This window comes from Bos grunniens, chromosome 28 (assembly GCF_055505025.1).
Source record: "Bos grunniens cultivar Pamir isolate PY7600 chromosome 28, Bosgru_T2T1.0, whole genome shotgun sequence".
Classification (NCBI taxonomy): Eukaryota; Metazoa; Chordata; class Mammalia; order Artiodactyla; family Bovidae; genus Bos; species Bos grunniens.
Genome location: NC_141192.1, coordinates 38,250,396 through 38,276,439, shown reverse-complemented (window position 1 = coordinate 38,276,439; position 26,044 = coordinate 38,250,396). Strand labels below are relative to the sequence as shown.

The window sequence follows — 26,044 nt, the reverse complement described above, 5'->3', positions numbered from 1 at the left end:
CCTAGCCTTTTGCTGTTACCAACAACAAATGAATACTTCAGAGCATTATAAATAAAAATTTAAGTATTTAAATATATTATTGGAGAATACAATTTAAGGATTTCTATCTTCTACTATAAATACTACCATAACAAACTTATTTGTGGCCACATATTCTTCCTTGGGACCCATTCTTGGAATTGGAGGTAGCCAGTTGTCCAAAGACACGGTCAAACCATTTCCCAAGATAATTGGGCCTGTGGTCCATCTACTTCATTTTATTATGCTTTGCTTTACTGTGTTTCAAAGATACTGTTTTTTACAAACTGAAGGTTTTCGGCAATCTTGCATTCAGCAAGTCTAGTGGCACCATTGTTTCCAACAGTATTGCTCACTTTGTGTATGTGTCGCATTTTGATAATTCTTACCATAATTCTAAGTTTTTCATTGTTACTATATTTGTTATGGTGGTGGGAGCAGTGAGTTTTGATGTTACTATTAAAATTGCTTTGGGATATCATGAACCATGCTCAGTATTATAAAAGAGTGAACTTTTTGATTACTAAAATAATAACATAGGATTTAGAATAAAACAAAAACTTAAGCTGATGGAACAGCAGCAGGGTTTGAGAAAACTAACTTCAATTCTGAAAGAAGTTCTACTGTGGGTAATATGCCATCAAACAACACTGCAGAGAAATCATTCATGAAAGGAAAAGCCAATTGGTAGAGCAAACTTCAGAGTACTATGATGTAGTCTTATGTTAAAAAACTGCCACAGACACGCCAACCTTCAGCAATTAGCACCCATCAACATCGAGGCAAACCCTCCACCAGCAAAATGATCACAATGAAGGCTCAGATGCTGGCTAGCATTTTTAGCAATTAAGTATTTTCAACTGAGGTACGTTTATTATTCTTTGGAACATGATGCTATCGCACACTTAACAGACTACAGTACAATGTAAATATAACTTTCATATGCACTAGAAAACCAAAGAAATTCCTATGACACGTTATTGTGACATTTGCTCTTTTGTGACAGTATGGAAACGAACCGACAACATCTTGGAAGTAGGCCTGCACTTTGTTTCAGCAGCCCTGTCAGATTAAAACAACCCCCTTCCCTCAGATTTTAACCTCTCTCATTCCCTCTGGTCCTTCAGGTTCAATGCAAATGTTACAGCCACTCTGAATATAACACAACCCACCCAATCACTGCCTTAGCGTTGCTCCACTCTGTTCACAGTGCTTTGTACTATCTGACATATTACTAGTTGTTGAGGGGGGAAGCAGATGGTAAGCTCCATGGAATTGAATATTATGGTTTGAGATAATTATTTTAGATAAAGTTTTTCGATTTTATAGATGAAGAAAATAAGCCAGAGCAGTTATTGCCTGAAGAATCACAGACACAGTTCACATGAGCCCAACTGTCGAGTCAAAACTCCTTTGTGTTTAGGTAAATTAAGTAAAAACACTTACTTTCTCTTTCTTTCTTCTTTAAACGCTTTCTCCTCCGATCTATGGAAGCTACTTCAGATTTTAATGATAGATAATGTTTTCTGATTTCTTGCAGTTTTTCTTGAAGAATTGTAATGCGTTCAGCACTTGTCATATTTTCCAGGTCCGCTGTGAATTTAAAACTTTCATTAATATGCATTTGTGAACAAAATTTTAATATATTAGAGAATATATAGTGTGGTTGCAGAATGAGGTCAAGACAGAGAAACTTTAAAAAAAGGCTTATAAATACTGTTTGCCTATTTTCTCCCCAGCCTAAAAAAATACCCAGCACTAATACATGCAAGGTAATTTTTGAATGAATGTATAGAATTAAAGATCTTATGACCTAAATAAACATAGAGGTTAAAATTTCCACATTTGTGCCCCACCTCCCCCCCCAAAATCCACATATGTGTATAGCATCACCACAGTACATCATTAAAAATACTTAGAAATAAGACTGGAAAGACACCAAAATGTTTAAATTGCATATATTTTTGAATGTTAGAACTCTGAACAAAATTTTTTCTTATCTTTTTCTTATCTTTTTTTGATCTTTTTAATAACTATGCATAACTTTAAAATTGTTAGAAAAATTTTCAAATGCTCTGAAGCAATTTTCAATCTCCTAAGAATATTTCCTTGCATGAGAAACTCTGAAGTAGTCTCTTTTTAAGAAGAAAAAAAAAACTTGTAATGGCTATTTTTCAGGTATACAAAGGTGCAAAGAGTAGTATAACAGAGTCACATATACTCATCCAGCTTCAATAATTAGCAATTCATTGTAAACTCTGTCTCAGGTATACCCTAAACAATCCACTTCCCAGGAGCAACACTAGATTTTTTATAGTAAATTTCTGACATTATATCAGAAATATCTAGTCAAGGTTGATATGTGCCTCAAATGCCTTAACATACTGAGTAAAGTCAGTCAGACAGAGAAGGGGAAATATCACATGACATCATTTATACGTGGAATCTAAAAACTGACGACAAATGAACTTACAAAACAGAAAAAGACTGACAGAGAACAATCTTCTGGTTGCTGGGGGGAGAAGGATGGCGGGAAGGGATAGTTAGGGAATTTGGGGGACATGTACACACTGCTGTATTTAAAATGGATAACCAACAAGGGGAAAAAAATTACTGGGAAGAAGTTTCTACTGCTTCACCTCTAACTTAGCATATGTCACTTACACATCTGAAAACTCCATTTGTAAACTTTGGGTAATCGATTACTGGGTTCCTTGAGGTCAGCATCCTTATCGCCATTCTTTCCGCATTTTCCTGGAGACTGCGTCCTAGCAGGAGATTTGGTACCATGAGCCTTCATCCCAGTGGAAACTGATTTGATGGGCTGAGTCTTAGTTACACTTTCACCAGCAGAAAGTTCTTCACTATCACTACTATTTGCTGAAAAAAAAATTTTTTTAAAGCATCAGTAAACAGAAAAGTAATCATAATTTGTTACAGATTTTAGTGGACAATTTAAAAATTAACCATTTCAATTCACTACTACAGTAAACAACTTGCTTTACAGACCCTGACTAAAAACTTGGAAAATCAAGTATAAACACAGCAGCACAGCAGTTAAGGAAAACAAAAACTCTTCTTACCTGAACCGCCAATAATGTGTTTTTAAAAAATACTCAAAGTAATCTTTCATTATATCTGGTAGATTACCAAATATGCAGTAATTATTTAAATAGCTTTTAACTCTACTATATTAAAATATATATAGATAGTAGAATACAGCATTTTTTAAAATGAATCATATGAAATCTTCTTAATTTCATATTTTAAATTGTGTACATGCGACACTTTCCTACTTCTCTGGCCAAATCAATGACACAAAATCATTACATTCCATAAAGAGTTCTTTGAAAATAAATTCTAAATTTTAATATATACAATAATTTCTTAAGAAACTCCTACATCATAACCTGTTGACTAAAATAAATCATAGGTTTTACCCTGATAAATACATTCAGTAATTTATGAAGAATTCAGAAGTCTATGTAATAATGTTAAATCTGCCTTTGTTGATTAAAACCTCAACAAAGTGTGTGAGTGTGTGTGTGTGTGTGTGTGTGTGTGTGTGCGCACGTACTCAGTCGTGTCTGACCCTTTGTGACTTTATGGACTGTAGCCTGCCAGGCTCCTCTGTACATGGAATTTCCCAGGCAACAATACTGGTGTGGGTTGCCATTTCCTACGTCAAGGCATCTTCCTGACCCAGGAATGGAACCTCTGTCTCTGTTTATCTCCTGCATTGGTAGATGGGTTCTTTATCACTGTGGCACCTGGGAAGCCCAAAGCCTCAGAACCAGAATGGAAATCTTTAACATCTTGACATGTGAATAGGTGATGGGATTGCTATTTCCATATATTACCTCTTTATGGATACAAAGCATTACTGTAGATTCTATGAGAGTTAATTCATTTGACTATTCTCAGAGAACTGTTTCCTCATTCTGATTTACCAAGATATAAGTCCAATAATTAAAATGTTAGCATATATAATCAACAGTTATAGCTCAAAATTATATGAATATGTCAACTGACTTGTTGAAAATGAGCCCTCTTGGAAAATATCATTTAAAAGTCTTGAAGATAAAAACATCACAATGTAATTAAAAAATGGCCTTGAATATCCTTTCAGTTACTCCATATGTGGCATCAATCTGGCATCAAATTTATCCATTTTCTTTTATCAATTCTTCATTTAACAATAAGCTACCCTCCAAAAAATATAGTTCAGCTGTAAAAAACTGAAAAGTATTCCAGATAGCAAAGACACAGAACAACTCCTCCCCACTGTGGTGTTCAGGAGTAAAGAAACTACACCACTCTTTTGTACATGTCTTAAAAGAATCCGTTCCCAGTCCCCCCACTGCTGCTCTGGAACCCCTGGCAACTCCTAGCTCAGCCACCCAAGGCTTGGCCCCACTCTGATGCAGTGGTCTGCCTCAGCTTGGCTTTCATGGCCTCGCTGAACACAGCCGCCCGGGGCCCCGAAGGATGCCATATTCACCGCCTGGAAGTCATATGGGCTCAGCAGAACCGCGGGGAGCTGGCCGCAAAACCCTTTTCTGCACTGAAGTGCAGGCAGGCCGGCCGATAGCAAAGGTCAGGCAGTGGAGGTGGCAGGAATCTCCTGGAAGAGCAGCAGGAGGTCAGTGTGGGGCACCTGAAAAAAAATTCTTTACATATTTTCTGCTTCGTACTTTGTCTATGAGAGAGAGAAAAAACGTGCAGCTCTCAGGAGAAATACAATATATATATTCCTGTAGACTGATAAATAGGAATCATTGCTAAAGTCATTAGTTAGAACATATTTAACCCACGTATTCTTAGAGCTGCTCTTGAATACACAGTTCAGGATATTGAAGATAAAGATAGTAGGCTGCAGCTATTGGAATTATAGCTCTAAAGCTATCTTGATTGTTCTCTTCTAGGCTGATTTTGCCTGAACGGATTACAAAGCAATCAGTTTCACTGTAATAAAAAGAATATATAATTCAAGTATTTAATAATATGTAATATATATAATGCAAAAGAATTTACATATAAAACTAACAAAAATGTTGGTGTTTATATTATACTGGCTATTATTTTTTAAAAAGATTACCTGAATCAGCAATCAATACCACTGCTGAATAACAGCAAATTGCTCAATCCTAGAATCTACCTACAGTCAAAAGAGACTTCTGTGTGATTTTTGCAGGGGTAGAGACAACAATCAAAACATTAACTATCCCATATTCTAAATACCCTTTTCTTAAAGGGAGAAAAAAACATATCCACCATTATCTTCATATTTAAAAAATTAGAGATTTCACACTTACTGCCTTTTCCCTTCTTTTTGTTGTTTACCACTGTAGATTTATGGCTTCGTTTCTGCTTTTTTGATGAACTTCCTCCTCCCTGAGCTTCTTTCACTCTTTTCTGACCTGTACAGGCTTTTATGGGGAAAAAAACTATTAAGTAACACAAAATAAAATCAAGCTTGTCCCCAGGTATAAATTAATTCCACATTTTAGAAGAATAGACCAATTCTGAAACTATAGATGTTCTTTGAGATTTACAAGTTATCACAGAAATTATTAGAATTTTAAAAAGTCATTAATGAACTGAATTATAACACATAATAAAACTAGAGTTTTTTAAAAAAGCAAATAAAGCACTACCCTGGTGGCTGAGTGGTAAAGAATCTGCCTGCCAATGCAAAAGACATGGGTTCTATCCCTGGTCTGGGAAGATCCCACATGCTGCAGAGCAACTAAGCCTGTGTGCCACAGCTACTGAGCCCATGCTCTGGACCGCAGGAGTCGCAACAACTGAAGCCCTCGTGCCCTAGAGTCCGGCTGGGCAACAAGAGAAGCCAGTGAAATGAGAAGCCTGTACAGAGCAACAAAGAGTAGGCCCTGCTCACCGCTACTAGAGGAAAGCCTGCACAGCAACAAAGACCTAGCACAACCAAAAATAAGTAAACAAATAAAAATGTAAAAATAAAACAAAGCATGCACATCCTTCTTGGCCAATGGTTAACATATATACCGTTTACAAATCCAGTATAGTAGTTCTAAAAAAGAATTTCATCTTCTTGGTAGGAAGTTTTTCCAAAATATTAAGTCTCGCTTTTCTTCAAGGATTAGCCCGTCTTACCTTCCCTGATGTCCAGGCTAGTTCAAATTACAGTTTCTCTACTTCTAATAGGATCCTCAGCATCTGCTGTGTTTCTAGCGTTCTAATTGTATGTATTGTTTTTCAGAATATATAGTAATCTCTTTTTCCTGAGACTTATAAAGTCTTATCTCTATTCCACTGTAGTGTCAGATACTATTAATATAACCACAATACAATCAATACTATGATAAAATTATGCCACGTTTGTTACTGCTGCTGCTGCTAAGTCACTTCAGTCGTGTCCGACTCTGTGCGACCCCAGAGACGGCAGCCCACCAGGCTCCCCTGTCCCTGGGATTCTCCAGGCAAGAACACTGGAGTGGGTTGCCATTTCCTTCTCCAATGCATGAAAGTGAAAAGTGAAAGTGAAGTCGCTCAGTCTTATCCGACTCTTAGCGACCCCATGGACTGCAGCCCACCAGGCTCCTCCGTCCCTGGGATTCTCCAGGCAAGAACACTGGAGTGGGTTGCCATTTCCTTCTCCAATGCATGAAAGTGAAAAGTGAAAGTGAAGTCGCTCAGTCGTATCCGACTCTTAGCGACCCCATGGACTGCAGCCCACCAGGCTCCTCCGTCCATGGGATTTTCCAGGCAAGAGTACTGGAGTGGGGTGCCATTGCCTTCTCCAATGTTTGTTACTAAAAGTTTCTTAATCCTGTTACAATGGTAACATATACAAGACATGGTTTTGTTGGTAAAAAAAATTGAACAAGCTATTTTAAATGTTTTCTTTGCAACTTTTTAGTTGTTTTTTTAATGGGTTACATCTAATTGATAACTTTTCCTAAGGCTATTTTAATATAACAAGGTGAACCATAAAGAAAGTGATTTAGATATTACCTATATTAAAGTACAGAATCTTAACAATAATTGCCATATTTCTCTCCAAAAGAGTTTAATTCTGAAACTTTCATCTCCAAGAAATAAAAAGCTTACTGTAGGCTAACCTGGAAGGCAATCTGAAATCTAAATTGTAAAACTTACGTTTTTACTTTTAATATAAAGTCAAGTCTTCAATATCTGCAGATAAATTTGCTCCTTTTGCAGACAAAAGGAGCCATATTAAACAGGTGCTTAAGAATTTATTTTTAAAGAGATACAAATTCTAATAAGTTCTGTAATATGCTTTGATTTGATAAGACAGATATATCCTAAATGAAGTTCTCAAACTGTTTACTTTTTAAGCTAGTTAAGATTAAGATTCAAAAGGGTAATACTGACCTAGTCTATCAGAAGACAAGCTATCAAATTTCTTGTTGAAAACACATCTCAATCTTTCATAAGATATGAGGAGCACGGTGAGGATGCAACCTCTTCAGAATTATGATTAAAAGTTCATTATATTATTATTGAAAGCTTTTCTAATCATCTGCAATAAATGCTTCTTTTATCTTGAGGATATTTATGCCTGGATAATTCAATTCCATGAGACAGTACAACACACAAACATAATCACAGTAGCTATGCGTATAAATATTTAAATAAAAAAGGATCATTGAAATCTGCAACTATCTTTTTTACTTAATATTTTTTGAAAAATGTTTTATTTGTGTGATAGTTATGTCAATTATGTCTCAGGGAAACTAGAAAACGAAAAGAAAAAAGGTTTATGAGAGAAAACTTAAAGTTAACTAATTTGGTCTAGATTGTATCTCTTTAAGTTTACCTAAAAACCTGAAATCAGTATAATAAAACCTGATATGTTACATAACATATATACCCGAGTGCTTTACACTGGAAAAGTGTGTTTCAAAGCCAAGTGTCAGCTTACAGTATGATTTAAAGACACCTGAATGAAGTGGTTTTTAAGAAGAATGATGTCAGAAGTATAGCTATGGCACCAATAAAAAGCCACCAAGACTTCAGGGAAGTACAACACAGACATTGGTCCTTCAATTTGGAAGCTAGGCAACCAAGCAAGCATCAAATTCCGTTACAAACTCTCACATAGTAGTCAGGCTCAAAAATCAGTTTGACATGGTTATCTGAGGAGAGCACAGCCTGGACAGTTGGTTGCTCCAAACCCCTACATAGAGAACTTTGGTTAAGGGTGGACGAGTCCATCAATAAATCAAAATGTTAGTGACAAACTGCATGGGACAACTGCAAAAACAACATTAAAGAAATATAGTTAAGCTGCTCATGCCGTGTAGTCAACCAGTATATAATGAGTTTTCAAACAGGTCTGGATTTGGGCCTGGGTGCATTTTCTAATAAACAGCACATGATCTGGTCCACTGAGAAACGTCACAGGTGGCTGAAGTGAAACAAACACTCAATTCTCAAGCTGTTACATGCATCCCATCCTCCATTACCCAAATTACCTTTCACATGGCCATTTTCACCATGTTCACACAAGTACTCCACGTAAACACCTCATGTTGTAATGAGGGACATGAAACCCCTGCAACCGTAAGGGGGAGGAAATCGTAAACCACGACACTGGGGCCTATGGCCTCACCTTTCTCGGGATGCTCTGCCTCAGGCTGATTGCTGCTGCTTGAGCTCACACTGGCATCAAAGCCCGTGGGCGAGCTGTTCCCTTCTGACTGCAGGTCCTGGAGCTCCCCAGCGACACTGTCCACTTCGATCGTGCTGTCGGTCTCACTCTTGATGCTGCGGACTTCTTCATGGTTTGGGGCCAGCGGCTCTGACACTGTTACAGAAGGTGGCTGCCGACCAGCTTCCGTCACGGTGACTGAGGAAGGGGACTCGGGTGTCGTGGGAGGGGTATTGAGCACTGAATTGCTGCCACTGCTCGGAAATTCCGATTTTTTGTCACTGACCTCCGCTGGCTTCTCCTCAGTGGGTTTGCCCTCTGCACTCGCTGAGGGCGGAGCGGCCAGATCGGTGTTGGGGGAGCAGCTCTCCTCCTCGGCCACAGTCTGCAGGGACCCCTCAGTCGGCCCCTCTTCTGGGGCAGGATGGGGTGGGGAGGCTGCAGCCTCAGTGTCAGAGTCTGAGAAAAGCTCCTTCAGCGTTTTTTTAGGCCACTGACCCTGAATACTTGACCAGACATCTTTTCGATCTTTTGCTCTGCTGTTCTGAAGTCTTTCATCAGAGTTATTTAAAAGTTTTATCCTTTTTTCGGCCACTTCTGAAAATCCTGAATAGAAACCAGTTGTCCGTAGAGACTTTCTTTTCTCCTCCAAACCATTGTATTTCTTAGTCGGTGTCACCTTGGCTTTGGACTTTTCTTCTTCGTCCTCATCTGAGGAGCTATTGCTACTGTTTTCTATGCAAAGGGCTTCTTTGTTCTTGGCTTTATCCTCCTTTTTACTGGGGGAGCCACTTTTTAAACACTCCTCAGTATTGCAGTACCTTCTCTTACCACGTTTCACTGGTGGCTTTGAAGATTTATCAGCGGCGTCCTTTTTAACATCCTTTCTCTTTTTTGTGACTTCATCTTCTTCTTCATAGTCGGTATCTTCAGATAATGCTTCCATATCTTTTCTTAAGCTTTCTGGAGATTTTGACAAGGGTTTGGCTATTACCAAATCTGTGTGGACTTTGTTTTCGTCAAGCAAAGATGAACTGTTCTGTTCCTCTTTGGATGTAAGATCATTTCTGTTGTGAGTCAAATGATCAATCTTAGATTCTTCTTTGCCATGGTTATCTAAGTCTTGAACACCTGTTTCATCCTCTTGCTCACTGTCTTCAGCAGAACTTTCAGAAGCTAGAAAAGAAAGAAAAAACAGTGAGTATGATAAGAATACCAGCAATGTCTTCTCTGGGCCCCCTAATGTAAACAAGTATTAGCTCGTATGTTTATAACCACTCCAGGTTGCTAGGTTTTATCCTCATTTTACAACTGAAGAAACTGAGCTTCAGAGAGAAGATATTCACCCAATGATGGAAATGTTATATATCATGACTATAGTGGGAGTGAAACTACTGTATGCTTTTGCCAAAACTCATCATATTGTAAACATAAAACTGGTGACTTTCATTGTTTGTAAATTTTACCTCAATAAAGTAGATTATAAAAAAGAAAGAATCTTCTCCAAATTTATGAGCAGAACATAGTGGAGTCAGGATGTAGTTCCAGGATGTTCAAATTCCAAAGTGTATATTCTTATAAAAGTGTAGTCTTCACTTTCAATGTAGCAATGACAACTCAAAATTTTGTAAGCAATGTATTTCTGCCATAGAGCTTTAAAGAACAACACAATTAACTTTATACAAACATCAGTTCAGTTCAGTTCAGTCGCTCAGTCGTGTCTGACTTTTTTGCAACCCCATGGACTGCAGCACACCAGGCCTCCCTGTCCATCACCAACTCCCAGAGTTTACTCAAACTCATGTCCATTGAGTCAATCATGCCATCCAACCATCTCATCCCTTCTCCCGCCTTCAATCTTTTCTAGCATCAGGGTCTTCTCAAGTAAGTCAGTTCTTCGCATCAGGTGGCCAAAGTATTGGAATTTCAGCTTCAGCATCAGTCCTTCCAATGAATATTCAGGACTGATTTCCTTTAGGATGGAAAGGTTAGATCTCCTTGTACTTCAAGGGACTCTCAAGAGTCTTCTCCAACACCACGGTTTAAAAGCATCAATTCTTCGGCGCTCAGCTTTCTTTATAGTCCAACTTTCACATCCATACATGACTACTGGAAAAATCACAGCTTTGACTATATGGACCTTTGTCAGCAAAGGGATGTCTGTTTTTTAATATGCTGTCTAGGTTTGTCATAGCTTTTCTATCAAAGAGCAAGGATCTTTTAACTTCATGGCTAACAGTCACTGTCTGCAATGATTCTGGAGCCCAGGAAAATAAAATCTATCGGTTTCCACTTTTTCCCCATCTATTGGTCATGAAGTCATGGGATCAGATCCCATGATCTTTTTTGAATGTTGAGTTTTAAGCCAGCTTTTTCACTCTCCTCTTTCATGCTCAACAAGAAGTCTTTTAGTTTCTCTTCACTTTCTACCATTAAGAATGGTATTATCTGTATATTTGAGGTTGTTGATATTTCTCCCAGCAATCTTGATTCCAGCTTGTGATTCACCCAACTTAGCATTTTGCATGATGTACTCTGTATAAAGGGCTTCCCAGGTGGCACGAGTGGTAAAGAACCTGCCTGCCAATGCAGGAAATTAAAGAGACATGGGTTTGATCCCTGGGTTGGGAAGATCCCCTGGAGGAGGGCATGGCAACCCAATCCAGTATTCTTGCCTGGAGAATGCCATGGACAGAGGAGCCTGGCAGACTACAGTCCATAGGGTCTCACAGAGTTGGACACGCTTGAAATGACTTAGCATACACTCTGCACAGAAGTTAAATAAGCAGGGTGACAATATGCAGCCTTGTCGTACTTCTTTCCCAATTTTGAACCAGTCTGTTGTATCATGTCCGATTCTAACTGTTGCTTCTTGACCTACATACAGGTTTCTCAAGAAACAGGTAAGGTTGTCTTGTATTCTCATCTCTCTAAGAATTTTGCACAGTTTGTTATGATCCATACAGTCAAAGGCTTTAGCATAGTCAAGGAAGCAGAAGTAGATGTTTTTCTGGAATTCCCTCGCTTTCCTTATGAGCCAATAAATACTGGTTATTTGATCTCTGGTTCCTCTGCCTTTTCTAAACCCAGCTTGTTCATCTGGAAGTTCATGTACTATTAACGCCTAGCTTGAAGGATTTTGAACATAATCTTTATTAGCATATGAAACAAGTACAGTAGTTGGAACATTCCATGGCATTGCCCGTTTTTGAGACTGGAATAAATACTGACCTTTTCTAATCCTGTGGCCACTGGTGAGTTTTCCAAATTTGCTGACATACTGAATGTAGCACTTTAACAGCATCATCTTTTAGGATTTGATAGTTCAGCTGGAATTCCATCTCCTCCACTAGCTTTTTCCATAATAATGCTTCCTAGGGCCCACTTGACTTCACACTCCAGGATGTATGGCTCTAGGTGAGTGATTACACCATCATGGCTATCTAGGCCATTAAGACTTTTTTTGTACAGTTCTGGATATTCTTGCCACCTTTCTTAATCTCTTTTTTCTTCTATTAGGTCCTTACCATTTCTCTCCTTTATCATGCCCATTCTTGCATGAAGTGTTCTCTTGCTACTTCCAGTTTTCTTGAAGACATCTCTAGTCATTCCCATTCAATTGTATTCCTCTATTTCTTTGCACTGATCACTGGGGAAGGCTTTCTTATCTCTCCTTGTTATTCTTTGAAACTCGGCATTCAGTTGAGTGTATCTTTCCCATTCTCCCTTGCCTTTCACTTGTCTTCTTCTCTCAGCTATTTGTAAAGCCTCCTCAGACAACCACTTTGCTTCTTGCATTTCTTTTCTCGGGGATGGTTCTGGTCACTGCCTCCCGTACAACTGTTACAAATCTCCGTCCACAGTTCATCAGGCATTCCGTCTACAAGATCTAATCCCTTAAATCCATTCATCACCTCCACTGTATAATCATAAGGGATTTGATTTAAGGCATACCTGAATGGCCTAGCGGTTTTCCCTACTTTCTTCAATTTAAGCCTCAATTTTGCAGTAAGAAGCTCATGATCTGAGCCACAGTCAGCTCCGGGTGTCATTTTTGCTGATTGTATACAGCTTCTCCATCTTTGGCTGCAAAGAATATAATCAATTTGATCTCGGTATTGACCATCTGGGGACGTCCATGTACAGAGTCATCTCTTATGTTGTTAGAAAAGGGTGTTTGCTATGACCAGAGTGTTTTCTTGACAAAACTCTGTTAGCCTTTGCCCTGCTTCATTTTTTACTCCAAGGCCAAACTTGTCTGTTACTCTGGGTATCTCTTGACTTCCTACTACTTTTGCATTCCAATCCCCTATGATGAAAAGGACATTTGGGGGGGGTGTTAGTTCTAGAAGGTCTTGTAGGTCTTCATAAATCAGTCAACTTCAGCCACTTCAGCATTCATGATTGGGGCATACACTTGATTACTGTGATGTTGAATGGTTTGCCTTGGAAACGAATCGAGATCATTCTGTCATTTTTGAGACTGCACCCAAGTACTGCATTTCAGACTCTTCTGTTGAGTATTAGGGCTACTCCATTTCTTCTAAGGGATTCTTGCCCACAGTAGTAGATATAATAGGTCATCTAAATTAAACTTGCCCATTCTCATCCATTTTAGTTCACTGATTCCTAACATGTCAATGTCCACTCTTACTATCTCCTTCTTCACCACATCCAATTTACCTTGATTCCTGGACCTAACATTCTGGGTTCCTATTCCATACTGTTCTGCACAGCACTGGACTTTACTTTCACACCAGACACATCCACAACTGAGTGTCATTTCCACTTTGGCATAGGTTCTTCATTCTTTCTCGAGCTACTAATAATTACTGGCTGCTCTTCCCTAGTAGCATATTGGACACTTTCTGATCTGGGTGGCTCATCTTCAGGTGTCATATCTCTTTGCCTTTTCATACTGTTCATGGGAAGAGTACTGGAGTGATTTGCCATTCTCTCTGTCAGTGGACCACATTTTTTCAGAACTCTCCACTATGACCCGTCCATCTTGGATGGCCCTACAACAGCATGGCTCATAGCTTCATTGAGTTACACAAGCCCCTTCACCACGGTAAGGCTGTGATCAATGAAGGAGCAAGTAATACATATAAACAGTGAAAACTAATTTACTCTCATAACAAAATACCAACAGCTCCTCTTTTCTTCCTTCCCCACCTTTCAAAATCTTATAACTATTTCCATTTATAGTTACTATCATCATCTCTTAATAATATACTATTTGTTGACATATGTAAGCAATGAGAATTCTCTTGTTAATACCTCCATCCCCTCCTGCCACACTATGTAAGTGGTGTTGGAAAAGCTGGACTGCTAAATGTAAATCAATGAAGTCAGAACATACCCACACACCATACACAAAAATACACTCAAAACAGTTTAGACTTAAGTTTAAGACATGACACCCTAAAACTCCTAGAAGAGATCACAGACAAAATATTCTCTGACATAAATTGTACCAATGTTTTCTTAGGTTCATCTCCCAAAGCAGTAGAAATAAAAGTAAAAATAAACAAATGTGACCTAATCAAATTAGATAAGATTTTGCTACAAAGGAAATAACAACCTATGGACTAAGAGAAAATATTTGCAAACAATGCAACTGACAAGGATTAATTTCCAAAATATACAAATTGCTCATACAACAACAAAAAAAGAACAAACAACCCAACTGAAAAATGGGCAGAAGACCTAGACCTACCTATCTCTAAAGCAGACAGACAGATGGCCAACAGGCCCATGAAAAGATGCTCAACATCACTAAGTATCAGAGAAATGGGAATCAAAACTACAGTGAGGCACCAGTCAGAATGGCCATCATTAAAAAGTTTACTAATAACAAATGCTGGAGAAGGTGTGGAGAAAACGGAACCCTTGTACACTGCCAGTGGGAAAGTAAACTGGTGTAGCCACTAAGAAAAAGAGTATGTAGGCTCCTTAAAGAAGCTAAAAACAGAGTTTTTAGTCTTCCTGCTGTATGATCCAACAATCCCACTCCTGGGACATCTGGAGAAAACTATAATTTGAAAAGATACATGTATCCCAATGTTCACAGCAGCAGTAATATATAATAGCCAAGACATGGAAGCAACCCTAAATGGCGACTGACAGATAAATGGATAAATAAGATGTGGTACATATATACAATGAGATACTACTCAGCCATACAAAAAGAAGGAAACAATGTCATTTGAAGCAACATGGATGGATCTAGAGATTATCACACTAAATGAAGTTAAATCAGAGAAAGACAAATACTATGTATCATCACTTACATATGGAATCTAAACTATGACACAAGTAAATTATTTTGAAAAAGAAATAGACTTGAAGACATAGAAAACAAACTTATGAATAACAAAGGGAAAAAAAATTTTTTTTACTTAAAAAAATAAAATCTTTCCTCACTCAAAAAAAAAAAAGAATAACCAAAGGGGAAAAGGAGTGGAGCGGGTGAGTTAGGGGTTTGGGCTTAGTAGATACAAACTACTATATGTAAAATAAACAACGAGGTCCTGTCTAGCACAGGGAATTATATTCAAAATCTTGTAATAAACCATAAAGGAAAAGAACATGAAAAAAGACTACATATATAACTGAACCACTTTGCTATATACCAGAAACTAACACAACATTGTTAATCAACTCTACAATAAAAAAGAATGAAATCAGAAACAAGATATTGCACCCAGCTGTTTTATAAGAACAATTATATGAAGCATGCAGAAAACAGAGTTCTTAAAAAGTAAAAACATTACAGCTGTCAATAAGCATTACAGTACTAAACAGTAAAAGGATTAAAAGATAAAACCAAGAAAATTTCTAAGAAACTAGATGACGAGACGACAAACCAATCAATAATGTGTCTCTGAGAAAAGTAACTATATTAGAGTATACTGCAGAAGGTTCAATATTAATATAATGGTAGGGTTCAAAAGAGAGAAAAGGAGAAGAGAAGGGTAGGCGAAAGAATACGGAAATGTAGAGGAGAAAAATCAACAAAATATTTCAAGAAAACTAGACTTTATTTTTGGGGGCTCCAAAATCACTGCAGATGGTGACTGCAGCCATGAAATTAAAAGACGCTTACTCCTTGGAAGAAAAGTATGACCAACTTAGATAGCATATTGAAAAGCAGAGACATTACTTTGCCAACAAAGGTCCGTCTGGTCAAGGCTATGGTTTTTCCAATGGTCATGTATGGATGCGAGAGTTGGACTGTGAGGAAAGCTGAGTGCCGAAGAACTGATGCTTTTGAACTGTGGTGTTGGAGAAGACTCTTGAGAGTCCCTTGGACTGCAAGGAGATCCAACCAGTCCATTCTAAAGGAGATCAGCCCCGGGTGTTTTTTGGAAGGAAGGATGCTAAAGCTGAAACTCCAGTACTTTGGCCACCTCATGCGAAGAGTTGACTCACTGGAAAAGACTCTGATGCCGGGAGGGATTGGGGGCAGGAGGAGAAGGGGACGACAGAGGATGAGATGGTTGGATGGCATCACCGACTCGATGGACGTTGAGTTTGAGTGAACTCCAGGAGTTGGTGATGGACAGGGAGGCCTGGAGTGCTGCGATTCATGGGGTCGCAAAGAGTCGGACATGACTGAGAGACTGAACTGAACTGAACTGATCCAGAACAGAAAGATACAAGTTTGTAGAATGAAGCAGCTTAGCAAGTACACATTACAATAGATGAAAATACATCCACAAAAGGGATAATCTCTGTGCAGTATGAACACATTAAAAACAAAGATTCAAGATTTCAGAGAAAGGGAAGGCAAAAAACAAGCCATAAAACAAGTCATCTACATAGAATCAGGGACAAGAGCTCTGGATTTCACAGAAAACACTGAAGGAAAAATACAGCTGAACAATGCCAATAAAATAATTAAGGAAAAACTTCCAACCCTGCTAGACCATAAATAATGTTTTCAAATATGGACAGTCTCTAAAAATTTATCTTCCCTCTTACTCACCTGTCCTTAACATCTACTAGAGAATGGAGAACGTGCTCCACCACAGTGAGTATACCAAAGAAGATATTTTTAAAAATCAGATACCCAAAAGAATTTTAGGGACTATTTTGAAGAGAGAGCTCTAAAAAGTTCCCATGAAGAGAACTATGCACCAGATACAGAAGGAAACCAGTCCAGACCCGTGTGGTGTTATTTCCAAAGGAACTCGTATGACTTCTATCATCAACAAAATGCCTCTTGGCATGAATTAGATTCTTTCTATGTATATTAGCTTGTTCCAACCATTTGGTGATAAAATTCCAGCTCTCTGCTCAACCTCTTGTGTGCCATTACCTGGATCAGGCAATGACATCATTTTACCCAGCAGAAACATTTTGTTTTGACCTACACCTGAAAACTAGGAGTATATTTGGGCAGCCTAGAATCAGAACATACAAAGCACCTTATCAATAGCACTGAGCATAATTCTTTTGGTCATCCACTGAGTTTATGTCAGATATTCCTGAGAGCCCTGATGTTTCCTAGAAGGCCCTAATAACTTTGCCCCAATGAATTTCCTTACAGAGGTCTTTGTAGACTCACAAAGAAGCTGAATATGACCTGGAAACTCTATTCAGATGAGCCTTCATTAAAGTGGAAATACTGTCTTTTTTTACAGTTAGGTTTATGCTTGCCACAGTTTTAAAAAAAGTAAGTAATATCCTCTTTAGGAGTATACACAGGTTTAATACAGTTGTAAAAAAAATAAAATCAATGGCTGATTTCAAGTAATAACAGAGTCAACAAAGTTATGGTTCAATTAAAAAAGAGAACTTGATAATGTCACTGAATTACCTTTATAGCATTTGATTTATAAAATTAAAACAAAGACATTTAAAACAAATACTTGCATGCAACAGGATACTTGTTATGTTTACCTTGAAGTCCATTAAGGATAGAAGTGATTTCTATGGATTTAATATGAGCTGTATCAGAGTTCTTGGCATCAGTAAGATCCAATTTGGATACCATTTCAGGAGATGAATTTGTCTGAAATGGCGGTTTTGACAAGCGCCGGAGTTTACAGTTTTTAGGAGAGTATTTTTCATCTTTGTCTTTGTCTTTGTCTAATTTATTCTAAGTTAAGGAAAAAAAGGTATCCTATGTTAGTCATAATTTATCATGAAGCATTCATTAGTAACAATGCTAAAACTCATTTTTAATTCAAAGCTATGCAATACATTACTAAAAAACATAAAAAGAATATAAAGTCCCACAAAACAGTCAGAGATGTGTTTTCAAACTTATCTAACAAATATTATAGAATGAGAAAGTTTCTAATATTTATATTTTAATAATGGAAATAAATTAGCAATCAGATAGGCAATTAAGAAAAGCAAACCTCCATACTGCTAATAATCGGTGTTACAAATTCTATAAAAATGAAATCACAATAGGCTTAAATATTCATTTTTTTAAAAAGAAACAATTTCAATCTGGTAGTTTTAAAACCTGGAAGATTCTCAATATAAAATAAGGGTTGGGAATGATAAGATTTCAGTTATCTTCAGTTGACAACTGGAAAGAAACAAATGACTTGCTATAAAGTCATTTATAGCAAGTGGGACATCCTTCCTGCATCAATAAATTAATGTTTCATGAAAAAATGAGAAAATTTCCCAAATTCTCTATTTATGAATAGATGGGCAGGGGCTAACATATTTTCTGGAAACTTCTATAGATTGCTGAGTGACTATTTTCACAGTTCTCTCATAGATGGTACAGAGCTAGTATCATTCTGGATACACAGAAGTTAATTCAGTTTAGGATAGTGGTTCTTTAAGTATGGACCATGGGCCCAGAGACCTTAGCACTTCCTGGCAATTTAAGTGAAAACTCCTCGAACCAGACTCAGAATCACTGGGGATGGGAACAAGCAATCTGAGTTTCACCAAGTTCTCCAGGTGACTGTGACACATGCTTAAGCGTGAGATTCACTTACTCAGAGCACCCGAGCTGAAGGTTCTGGATGCACTGAGAAGGCTTATGTGTACCAAAGCTTATCAATGATTAGTGCTGCTCTAATTTTCCTATTCTGGCCAGACTTTTCATCACTTTATACCAGAGATCATAATATACCATGCAGTCTGAAGGTAGAAATAGTCCACGCCAAGCAAAGTTCAAATATGGCTTTTAATGGCTGTCTTCTAAGATGAGCTCAAGGGATGGGTATAGTATTATTAAATAATTTCTAGGAAGCTTTTCCAAAATTCACATGCCTCTTCCCTTATGACCAACAATTTTAAATGCCTGGGAGGGGCCTAGAACTAAACTGAGATGTAAATAAATATTTAGAAAAAATTCCCCAAGTAATATTCTAATATTTCTTCTCCTACCCCTACCCTATCCTCTACCGGAGAAATACGACTCCTAAAACTTGCTCTGTGCAAGGAAACAGGCTTTTTACTGCCATACACACAAAATTCTTCTAGTAGCTTAGGAGCAATAGCATGACTTCCACACTTTCCAATAAAGACCAAGAGTGTCCTGAGTTGTAGCTACTGACTTGCCAAACCAAAACTTTAAAAATATGAACCCAGTTTCATCGTGAGAAAAGAGTAATCATTTTAGGGGAAAAATTTTGTACATAGGGCCATGAAGGTATCATTTAGCCAGAAAGTAAATAGCGCCTCACTTTTAAAATGAAAATTCAATTTCAGGAGGACTATTAAATACTTCAATTATATATACCATTCAAAGTAGTAAAAAGCCATTAAGAGATAAAAGATATTCTAAAACCTAGTTAATGGTCTGCTTTCTAATAAAACATCAAAAAGATTTAATCTTACAATGAACAAGACTAATTCCATCATATATAAAACTAACATTAATCTCCATACAAGTGCATTATTAATAGACTCCCCATGCTATCTATGCAGTGTGTGCCTCTTGGGGTCTTGTGAACACATTCTAAAGCACTGTCTATAGTGACAGAAAGATGATGAGGAACAAAAGAGCTACAGCTAGGCTCTTCTGTGCCTTCAGGCACCTTCTTTTCTTCCTCTGAACGGTTTACAGCTATTACAGTAACCCCAGAGTTCCCAGCTACACACTACTTCATGACTCCCAGTTGGAGACCAGAGGTGCACGAACAGTTGAAATGGCTAAGTGAAATAAATCTTGGGTGAGTGGACTTATACAATGTTGGAACTAAAAAAGCCTCAAAGATCACTTAGTACTGTTATCAAAATGCCTTTCCATAAGCTGACAATATTAATTGTACCCAAATCTAGTATTTGATAAACTGGCTATTTCAAGAGAGTATTTCCAACTCTACTAAAACACACACACACACACACACACACACACACACACACACTGTCTCTCTCTCAATTCACTCTGGAGGAAAGGTTCCTTAATTAAGAGCTATAATATACAGCAAAATATATTTTGCTTTTATTACCTTTATTTTCTTGCGATGTTTTATCTTGGGCACATTTTTATCAGCAGGTCTTACTATTTTATCTGCTTTAATCCATTCGTCATACCTAAAATCAAAGGAAATTAACATTAATATACAAAACACATACTACAGAAGGAACTATGCCATATTAAAGAGAAACTCATAAATAGAATCATAATACTGTAAAACCTTGGGAGCCACTAAGTTCAACTTTCTGGTTTAAGGAACAAAGTTACCGAGGCTCAGAGAAAGATGCAGTGGCCTGTCCCAGGACACACTTTCAGCTACTGGCTGAGCCAAGGCTCAGCTAGGTCTCTGGATTCCTGGACCAGCACTACTTCCTCTGTTACACCAAAGAGAAACCAAAGCTGTACAATAACCATTAAGAGCACTCACATATTTCCTATATGTTTTTTGGTTTACTTTGTTCTTTTCTTAAGCAGCAAGTAGTTCATTTTTCCCTAAACATATCAGGAAGCTAAAGGGAAGCATGACTGCGAAGCTTTCAGGCTTTGGAGTTGCTTCCTATGTATACAAATGGCTGAGAGTCAACAGTTGTGATGGGTTCTCCACTTGGTGCTGCCTGTCTGCGAGAGTTCACAGGGCACAAGTTACTACTGACTGTAATATATCTATTTGTTTAAGGCGGGGGGAGTTTAATTTTGTAACAAACTCAGCTAGAAAGAAGAAACATTAAAAATAAACCTCTTTTTATGTTTCAAAGTCACATACATTTATTCTGGAAAATGGAAAACTGACTGACATTTTTAACTCGAGAACATGAAAAACTGAAAATGCGCTTTTAAATTAAAATCTCCTCATTATTAGAGGCATTAAGTGAAGTAAGAAAGACCCTGAGTCAGGAAGTAAATGATTTAGGTCTTACCTTACTAGTAAATTATATTCTTGCCTAAGAGTAGGCTTGTATGCATACATGCTAAGTCCCTTCAATCGTGTCCAACTCTTTTTGACACTATGGACTGTAGCCCACCAGGCTCCTCTGGAGGCAACAATACTAGAGTGGGTTGCCTTGCCCTCCTCCAGGGGATCTTCCCAACCCAGGGATCAAACCCATGTCTCTTACATCTCCTGCACTGGCAGGCAGGTTCTGTACCACTAGTGCCACCTGGGAAGCCCCAGAAAAGGTCTAGGAAGTATCTGTAAGGACTCCCAGGCAGAGCTAGACTGCTGGTGCGAACTATGGCCTGCAGCAACGCTGACGGCTCAACCCCCACGAGGGCTAGGCTGCTGTCTGCTGGAAGCTGGGGAGGGCCACAGCGATAATTAGGATGAGGAAAGGATGGAATGAGTTCTAGAGAAGTCTTTACATAATCCCTGCTGACTAGCTATGTGGTCAGGACATTCTCAACCTCAGACTTTATTCGGTATAAAGCAAAGATTATTCTTCTACTAAAAACACTCCTCTGGTATGTATACTGGCACATTAGCACCTACCTGTATATTTACATATTTAAAATTTTCCCATTAATGCTAAAAACTGCATTATGCTTGAGAAAAAAGCAATTTAGCTCCTAACAATATTAGAGAGTGAAGGCGAAGAATAAACAGAAAATACCTCCACCCTCTGCAAAGTTAGATGTGAACTTTTAGAAGTTGCTCTTATTAGAATATAGTTATGGAAATTAATGCTATGCACTTTTAAAAAAAAACACAACACAGTTTTCTTGTGAGAAAAAATAGTTCATGATGGTTACACATATCATCAACATAAGCTAAACAAAGATATAATAGTATTTTAACCTTTCTTAATCAAAGATTCTGTTTAGTTAATTTTGTAATATGAGGTATTTTGACTACCAATAAGTGTACTATTAATTCGACTTGTATTTTTGACATGAATTATATGTCAAGTTAGGATAAAATTCAAATTAGGATAAAACAGTAGCTTTCAGTGTAAGAATATCACCAAGACACTATACCCTTGTATATTTTATATGGAGCACCAAACACATCAAACAAGCAAAAAATAGTCACTGTCTTCATAGTTACAATGTGCACTGTGAAAATGATTTCTTTATGACTTAGAGGTAAAGTACATTGCTTAAAATTTCTTAGGAACAAGGTAGGAGGAACCTATACATAAATAGAATAATGGTTACTCCATATGGCACAGGCTGATGCTTGCTGCCCTAAGCACCACTAGAGTACAGATGCTATATGGTCAACATTCTCTCCTCTACAGATGGTATCAGGGGACTGGTTATCAGACCTTGAGTAATGAATCTGGGGGTGGAAGCAATGTTGAGTCAGGAAAAAAGCTAGAGAAAGCTTCTGGAATTAGATGAAACAAACTATACATGCTTCTAAAATATTTGCATAGTAGTCATTAAACACTATGGTCTTAACTAAACTGTAACAATCATTTTTTAAGTTACTGATCATTCTGCATGATTTTAAGAGATTCTTTGAAAAATTCTTCAGATGTGTTTCCTACTAGAGTAATTACATGGGTCTGTTTATTCAAGGCTATTGGAGAAGGAAATGGCAACCCACTACAGTGTTCTTGTCTGGAGAATCCCAGGGACGGCAGAGCCTGGTGGGCTGCCGTCTCTGGGGTCACACAGAGTTGGACACGACTGAAGCGACTTAGCAGCAGTACTCAAGGCTATGGTTTTTCCAGTAGTCATGTATGGATGTGAGAGTTGGACTGTGAAGAAAGCTGAGTGCCGAAGAACTGATGCTTTTGAACTGTGGTGTTGGAGAAGACTCTTGCTTGGACTGCAAGGAGATCCAACCAGTCCATTCTAAAGGAGATCAGCCCTGGGTGTTCTTTGGAAGGACTGATGCTAAAGCTGAAACTCCAGTACTTTGGCCACCTCATGCGAAGAGTTGACTCATTGGAAAAGACTCTCATGCTGGGAGGGATTGGGGGCAGGAGGAGAAGGGGAAGACAGAGGATGAGATGGCTGGATGGCATCACCGACTCGATGGACGTGAGTCTGAGTGAAATCTGGGAGTTGGTGATGCCACGGCGTGCTGCGATTCATGGGGTCGCAAAGAGTTGGACACGACTGAGCGACTGAACTGAACTGATATGGTTCCATAAGTATTAGCTAATATTATATGACTCCCTTATTATTTGCCCCCTTCTATTCCATTTTCTTCATGCTTTCTGTTTGTTTAGGCATTCCTTTGTTCTAATACTATTCTTTTAGATCTTGTCTTTTCTCAGTTAGATTTTGGAGAAGGAAGTGGCAGCCCACTCCAGTACTCTTTCCTGGAGAATTCCATGGACAGAGGAGCCTGGCGGGCTACAGTCCATGGGATCGCAAAGAGTCACATGACTGTGCAACTTTCATTTTCACTTTTCAGTCAGATTTATGCTCTTTTCATAAAATGTAATAATAACAATATTGTTAGTGTTATCATAATTTATATCCTTCAGAACTAGAACATGCCTTAAAAAATCTATCAATGAATTTATTTCACAGATTAACAAACTCACACCATGGAATTGAACTGACCGTTCATACTACAGGCTTGCCAAAAAGTACTATGTGAAGAGTGTGAGAAGAATGGGAAATGGGCCTGTTAAACAATGCATGAGAAAGCGTGCCGGGTCCTATTCTCATCAAGTATACAGAAGAGCGCAGACCAGCAACTAAAAAGCCTCTTTAAGAATGCAAAGTAGGAATGAACCCGTGAGGGGGGAGACCAGGTAAAAACAGTGTGTGAGAATTTTGGTTAAGGTAGCTGCTTCAAATTACAAATGCCCTTACCCCACATAGAGGTTGAGAAAAGGGAAAAAGTCGCTGAGTCATATCCAACTCTTTGTGACCCCATGGACTGTACAGTCCATGGAATTCTCTAGGCCAGAATACTGGAGCGAATAGCCATTCTCTTCTCCAGGGGATCTTCCCAACCCAGGTCTCCTGCGTTACAGGCACATTCTTTATCATCTGAGCCACCAGGGAGCCCAAGAATACTGGAGTGGGTAGCCTATCCCTTCTCCAGGGGATCTTCCTGACCCAGGAATCAAACCCAGGTCTCCTGCATTGCAGGCAGATTCTTTACCAGCTGAGCTACCAGGGAAGCCCTGAGGTTGAGACCACCAATGTAAACATTAACAGACAAACATTTCAGAATGTAATGAGGTTCTAAATATCACCTTAGTTGCCTGACTAATCTTACAAGGGAAAAAAAATGACCAGAAAATAAACTGATGTCATAACTAATCACTGTATTTTAAATATAAAGAAATGTTCTTGCCTGTTATGTAATTACTCACTAGAGTATTATTCAAGAGTTCTATTTTCTTTACAGAATACTTTCAAAGAACACAAAGGAGAGAAAAAGAAATTGATGCAGGAGAAAAAAGCAAACTGATATATCCCAAAATTACTACTGACATTAAATTATGTAAGACAAAGAGCTAGGCCGGTTTCATTTTTATTTTACTAGCGTTTGTTAATTTAAATAAAGGAGGTAATAATCATGGATTAAGATCTCTGATTCCCTATAAAATACCAAGAATAAAGACTTGAGTAAAATAAAGAGAATTAAGATCAGAACTACAAAAAAAGCTGTCACTGAATCTGTTTATTCTATATGAATTTAAAACTTTTTATGTAGTATATTTAATATTTATTAAAAAGAGATTGCAACATATTTACGTTAGGCATAAGTAAATAGTCCAATAAGATAGAATATGGGGAAATTAGTTCAAATTTAAATATCTTGCATAAAAAAATAAAATTATGGGGAGGTGGCAAAGAGCAGAAAATTGTAGCTTAAAAAAAAAAGAGACCATAAAACATGTCTCAATTTTTCCTCAGGGCACCATACCAAGCAGGATATTCATTCATCCTTCAAAATAACCTCTTTATGAGGTGGATGAACCTAGAACCTATTATACAGAGTGAAGTAAGTCAGAAAGAGAAAGATAAATATCATATTCTAATGCATATATATGGAATCTAGAGAAATGGTTCTGAAGAATTTATTTACAGGGCAGCAATGGAGAAACAGACATAGAGAACAGACTTATGGACATGGGGAGAGGGGAGGAGAGGGTGAGACGTATGGACAGACTAACAGGGAAACTTACATTACCATATGTAAAACAGACAACCAATGGGAATTTGCTGTATGGCTCAGGAAACTCAAAACAGGGGCTCTGTATCAACCTAGAGGGGTGGGGTGGGGAGGGAGAGGGGTGGGGTGGGGAGAGAGACGGGAGGGAGGTTCAAAAGGGAGGGGATATATGTATACCTATGGCTGATTCATGTTGAGGTTTGACAGAAGACAATAAAATTCTATAAAGCAAATATACTTCAATTTAAAAATAAATAAATAATAACCTCTTTAAAGGAAACAGGAATTTAAAAAACTATAATTTAAAAAAAATTTTAAAAACTAAGTCAAATATAAATTTTCTGGTTTTAAGATGCTTTCCTCCTCCTCTCAAACATTCCCAAATAAATGAACATGCTTTCATCCCTCAGCCATAGTGGTCATCCTGTCCCAGTGGCTCTCCAGTACTCCTGATTCTGCTTTAAATACCACAAAGGGAATCAAGATATTAGAATGCATGTTCCGATGCAGACTCTCAACTGTGAATGACGAACACTATTAACAGCTATTCAGGGCAATAGGTATTCCAAGAAACCACTTCACTGCTAAATACCTAGATTTAAAAAAAAAAAAAAAACAACAACAAAAACAAAAACCTAGATTTCCCCCCAAGGACAGCAGGCCCATTGCTGTCAGCTGTCATGTTTTGTGATGATGCAGCTTGAAAACTAGTAAAGAAATTGAAGCTAAGCATTTGGCCTATGAACAAAATGACTTGCAACTTTAATTCAAGCATCAGAGTTTTATGAGAATGTTTGAGGAAAACCAGGTACTCTAGACTACTGATAAAAACTGCACTGCCTACATGCATGCATGCTAAGTCACTTCAGTCATGTCCGACTCA

The 26,044-nt window shown here is 38.0% G+C and overlaps 1 protein-coding gene across 15 annotated transcripts in view; it reads right to left on the bottom strand.

Annotated features, from left to right (window-relative positions):
- Positions 1–26,044, bottom strand: part of ARID4B (AT-rich interaction domain 4B) — a 139,096-nt gene that overhangs the window by 2,960 nt on the left and 110,092 nt on the right. For 12 of the 15 annotated variants that reach the window (XM_086382860.1, XM_086382863.1, XM_086382869.1 and 9 more), the window contains 6 exons: positions 20,107–20,191; positions 17,582–17,780; positions 8,636–9,850; positions 5,334–5,447; positions 2,683–2,898; positions 1,465–1,611 (listed from right to left, as the gene is read on the bottom strand). In XM_086382860.1, coding sequence (XP_086238986.1) covers positions 1,465–1,611; positions 2,683–2,898; positions 5,334–5,447; positions 8,636–9,850; positions 17,582–17,780; positions 20,107–20,191 — 1,976 coding nt within the window. Of the gene's footprint in view, positions 1–1,464; positions 1,612–2,682; positions 2,899–4,519; positions 4,676–5,333; positions 5,448–8,635; positions 9,851–17,581; positions 17,781–20,106; positions 20,192–26,044 lie in introns of all 15 variants that reach the window. The other 3 variants (XR_015157151.1, XR_015157152.1, XR_015157150.1) reach the window with 2 other exon arrangements.